Source organism: Danio rerio, chromosome 9, assembly GCF_052040795.2.
Source record: "Danio rerio strain M-AB ecotype USA chromosome 9, GRCz13ab, whole genome shotgun sequence".
NCBI classification, from domain to species: domain Eukaryota; kingdom Metazoa; phylum Chordata; class Actinopteri; order Cypriniformes; family Danionidae; genus Danio; species Danio rerio.
Genome location: NC_141029.1, coordinates 57,308,744 through 57,312,500, shown reverse-complemented (window position 1 = coordinate 57,312,500; position 3,757 = coordinate 57,308,744). Strand labels below are relative to the sequence as shown.

Here is a 3,757-nt window from a genome sequence, read left to right as displayed (position 1 = left end):
CAGACAGTGTTTCACAGTATTTCCTAATATATTTTTCTTCTGCCTTGAGTTTTTCTTTTTTGGATTGTCTCCAGAACAAACCACAGTTAAACAATGACTTACCTAATTACACTGACTTTACCCTAATTAACCTGGTTAAGCCTTTAAATGTCACTTTAAGCTGAATACTAGTGTCTTGAAGAATATCTAGTCTAATAGTATGTGCTGTCATCATGACAAAGAGAAATAAATCAGTTATCAGAGATGAGTTATTAAAACTAATAATGTGCAGAGATGTGTTGAACAGAAATTCTTATTCGTCACAGAAATGTACAGGACTAATAATTCTGACTTTATCTGCATACATTTGAAGTCAAAATAAATGACCATGCTGTGAAATGATTTACTTTTTTCAAATATTTCCAAAGTGATGTTTAACAAAGGGCAACACAGTGACTCAGTGGTTAGCACTGTGGCCTAGTATCAAAAAGGTCGCCGGTTTGAGTCCCAGCTGGCGTTTCAGTTGGCGTGGGTTTCCCCCGGGTGCTCCGGTTTCCCCAACAGTCCAAACACATGAGCTATAGGGGAAATGATGAACTAAATTGGCCATAGTGTATGTATGTGTGTGTGTGTGTGGGTGGGGGGGTGTTTCCCAGTACTGGGTTGCAGTTGGAAGGGCATCCGCTGTGTAAAACATATGCTGGAATAGTTGGCGGTTCATTCCACTGTGGTGACCCCTGTAAAATCAGAGACTAAGATCTGAATAACACTAAATGATCTGCCCCCCACTGAAGAGAGGCGGTTCCGAGGAACAGCGAGAAGGCCAGAGTCAGCAGAACGTAATGAACGAGGTGGGGTGTAGGGGACAAGCATGTTGCAGAGATAGGAGGGAGCTAGGCTATTTAGGGATCTAAATGCATGGAGGAGAATTTTGAATTTAATGCGAAAAGCAACTGGGAGCCAATGGAGGTCGTACAAGATTGGGGTTATGTGAGCAGAACGTTTGGTATAAGTGAGTATTCTAGCCGCAGAGTTTTGAATATACTGTAATCTGGAGATGAGGCTGGCAGGCAGACCAATGAAAAGAGCATTACAGTAGTCGATGAGTGAGGAGAAGTGGTTCGGAAGACCTTACTGACAAAGGTCCAGAATTTGTCTCTTACGTGAGCTCAGTTGTCCTATTTTGACCGCTATGCCATTATAAATAGTAAAAATAATCCTTTGAAAAAAGCTTTAAGACCAAGAAGAATCCTGGTGTGACTTCAGTTAATCAGTTTTGCAAACAATTATTTTTCATGAGTCCAACATCCAGCTGTGCGAGAAAACATCTGACATAAGCGATGTCATCTTTTGCTACTTTATTGGGTTTAAATAGAGAAAACGTTCAGAAAAAGCCCTACATGGTCTGACCCATCATTATTATCCCAACTGATTGTTGTCTATACTCCACTCAGACACTTGTATTCTGCTGATCAGTTTTTATTAAAAATCCCAAATGCCCACCTCAAAAGTAGTAAACGTGCTTTTGCCATAGCAGATGCTCGCCTCTGGAACTGCCTGCCATTAGAACTAAAAACGGCTTCCTCAATGCCTAAACTAAAGACTTATTATAACTTATTTTCTAGGTCTCTTGAAGCATAAGTCCTTTCCCTTTGGGGAGGGTTGGGGTTTTGGGGGGGTCAAACGGTCTTGTTCTTAATCCTGCCAGTGTGGTCAACTGTGGTAATATCTTTTAATTCTGCTTTTTCTACACTTGTTTTATTTATTTATTTTTTTTGCTCTCTTATATTATGTGTCTATTGTTGTTATTGTTTATTACGTCCATATGTTTGTTTGTATTTTCTCTGTAAGCACTTTGTGTGGCCTTGTGGCAGTTGGAAACGTGCTATTTAAATATATTGAACTTGAACTTCGACCGTTTGACAGGTTACTTTTATTCTGAATCTTGGACCTTATTCTTGAAAGAAAACATGAAGCACTTTTACAAGAGAGGCTAGAAAAATTGTAAATCTCTAAATTATAATTATTATTATAATTATTAATTAATGTTATTATTATTATTTAATTTTTTTTTATTTATTTATTTTTATTCAAATGGCCAAATTCTGAGCACAGTTGAATGTGCTGGCCACTTTGTTATTTCCCTTATAAATGACAACAGGCTACAGTTATTATTATTTTTTTTTTCTAATGACATAAGATGTAATAAATTGGTGTTTTAAAAATAAACATTTGTCAGATTTCTTTATTCTAAATATTTTGGAAATATATTGGTACATCAAAATGTGTAGTTATGATGAACATGCGATAATCCAGTTTAAAATAGTGCTTAAAATGTCATATTTATATCTCATAGTTAAATAAAAAATGAGGTGAATTACTGCAAAAAGGTCCACTTTTTTTTTAGAAAAGAAAAGAACTCCTTTCACCAGGCTGGCAGTCCTGATATATAAATACACAGTAACAGTATATAGCGAAAGAGGGAGAAAGTAATAACGACTACAAAGTGATTTTTACTATCAAAAACAGAATCAGTGACAGTATTAGAGGACAAGAGCGATGATTTTAGTGAGTAGAGAATAAAACACTCTCTAATATTAGTAATAGGAGCGTTGACCCAAACATGAATCTACTGAAATCTTGAGATGAATCTCCGCTGACAGCTCTCAGACAACAGAAGCGATCGAATAGAACAAAAGAACAAACAAAAACCGAACGTAAATAGAACGTAATTTCCGATGGAACGACCGTTCTTTAATTGTCATGGCAACGCGCGTCAGGACCGGCGGATATAAAAAGAAGCACACACAGACGCTTCACAGCTTTCATAAAGTCACGGAATAGTTGTGTTTTTAACAGTTATAAGAGGTTAAGTAAGTATTCCTACCTGAAGTTGAGCATTTCCATCAGACACGCGAGTAAAGTTGTGAGGAGTTTGACCGAAGGGCGAGTCATTCCTCCGCCAGAGCTCGTCTTCCCTCATGGGGTCAAAAACGCGTTTTCTTCCGAACCAAATCACAACGGGAGGGTTTTCCAGATGAAGCCGAACACAAAACACCCGCTTCTGGACACAATAATCTCATGCTTCTGCGGGGAGAATGGAGAAGGTACACGGAGACGCCGCTGATCCGCTGTTGCGCGTCCAGAAAAAGCTCCTCAAAGCGCCTGAAATCATGCTGAACGCAGCGGGAGCTGAAAACGCGGTACGATGTGACAGGTTTACTCTGGTTGTCAATGGATGACGGACTGAGAGCAAGTCTGTCAGAAGCTCTGGGTTCAGCACTTGGGCAGCTCCGCGCCTCTCTCTCTGCGCATGCGCAACTGTGCCAAAAGTGGAGGAGCGTGAATGAATCCTGTGCGATATCAAATCATGATCAGAAGTAGGGCTGCACGCGACTGGAAAAGAAACTGACATTGCATTCTTTTGGTTTTTCTGAGTTATGTATATTGTGATATTAATATAATTTCCTAGAATTATTGAAATACTCTATTTGGAAAGAATTAATAATTTTACATTGCGATGCTGTTGTAGGGAGTGTGTTTATTATAGAGTATACAAACAAATCACAATAATAAATAAATGCAAGGCATCACGGATGCTCAGTGGTTAGGACTGTGGCTTCACAGCAAGGAGGTCACTGGTTGGAGTCCCAGCTGGGTCAGTTGGCGTTTCTGTGTGGAGTTTGCATGTTCTCTCCGTGTTGGTGTGGGTTTCCTCCGTGTGCTTCAGTTTCCCCCACAGTCCAAACACATGCACTATAGGGGAATTGATCAACTA

At 39.3% G+C, this 3,757-nt stretch overlaps 1 protein-coding gene across 2 annotated transcripts in view; it reads right to left on the bottom strand.

The window, feature by feature from the left end:
- Positions 1 to 3,302, bottom strand: part of glra2 (glycine receptor, alpha 2) — a 56,857-nt gene extending 53,555 nt beyond the window's left edge. Inside the window, exon 1 of one of the 2 annotated variants that reach the window (XM_087267139.1) lies at positions 2,867 to 3,302. In XM_087267139.1, the coding sequence (XP_087123265.1) occupies positions 2,867 to 2,934 (68 nt within the window). In that variant the 5' untranslated portion in view covers positions 2,935 to 3,302. 2 annotated transcript variants of the gene reach the window in all.
- Between the last annotated feature and the right edge of the window lie 455 nt (positions 3,303 to 3,757).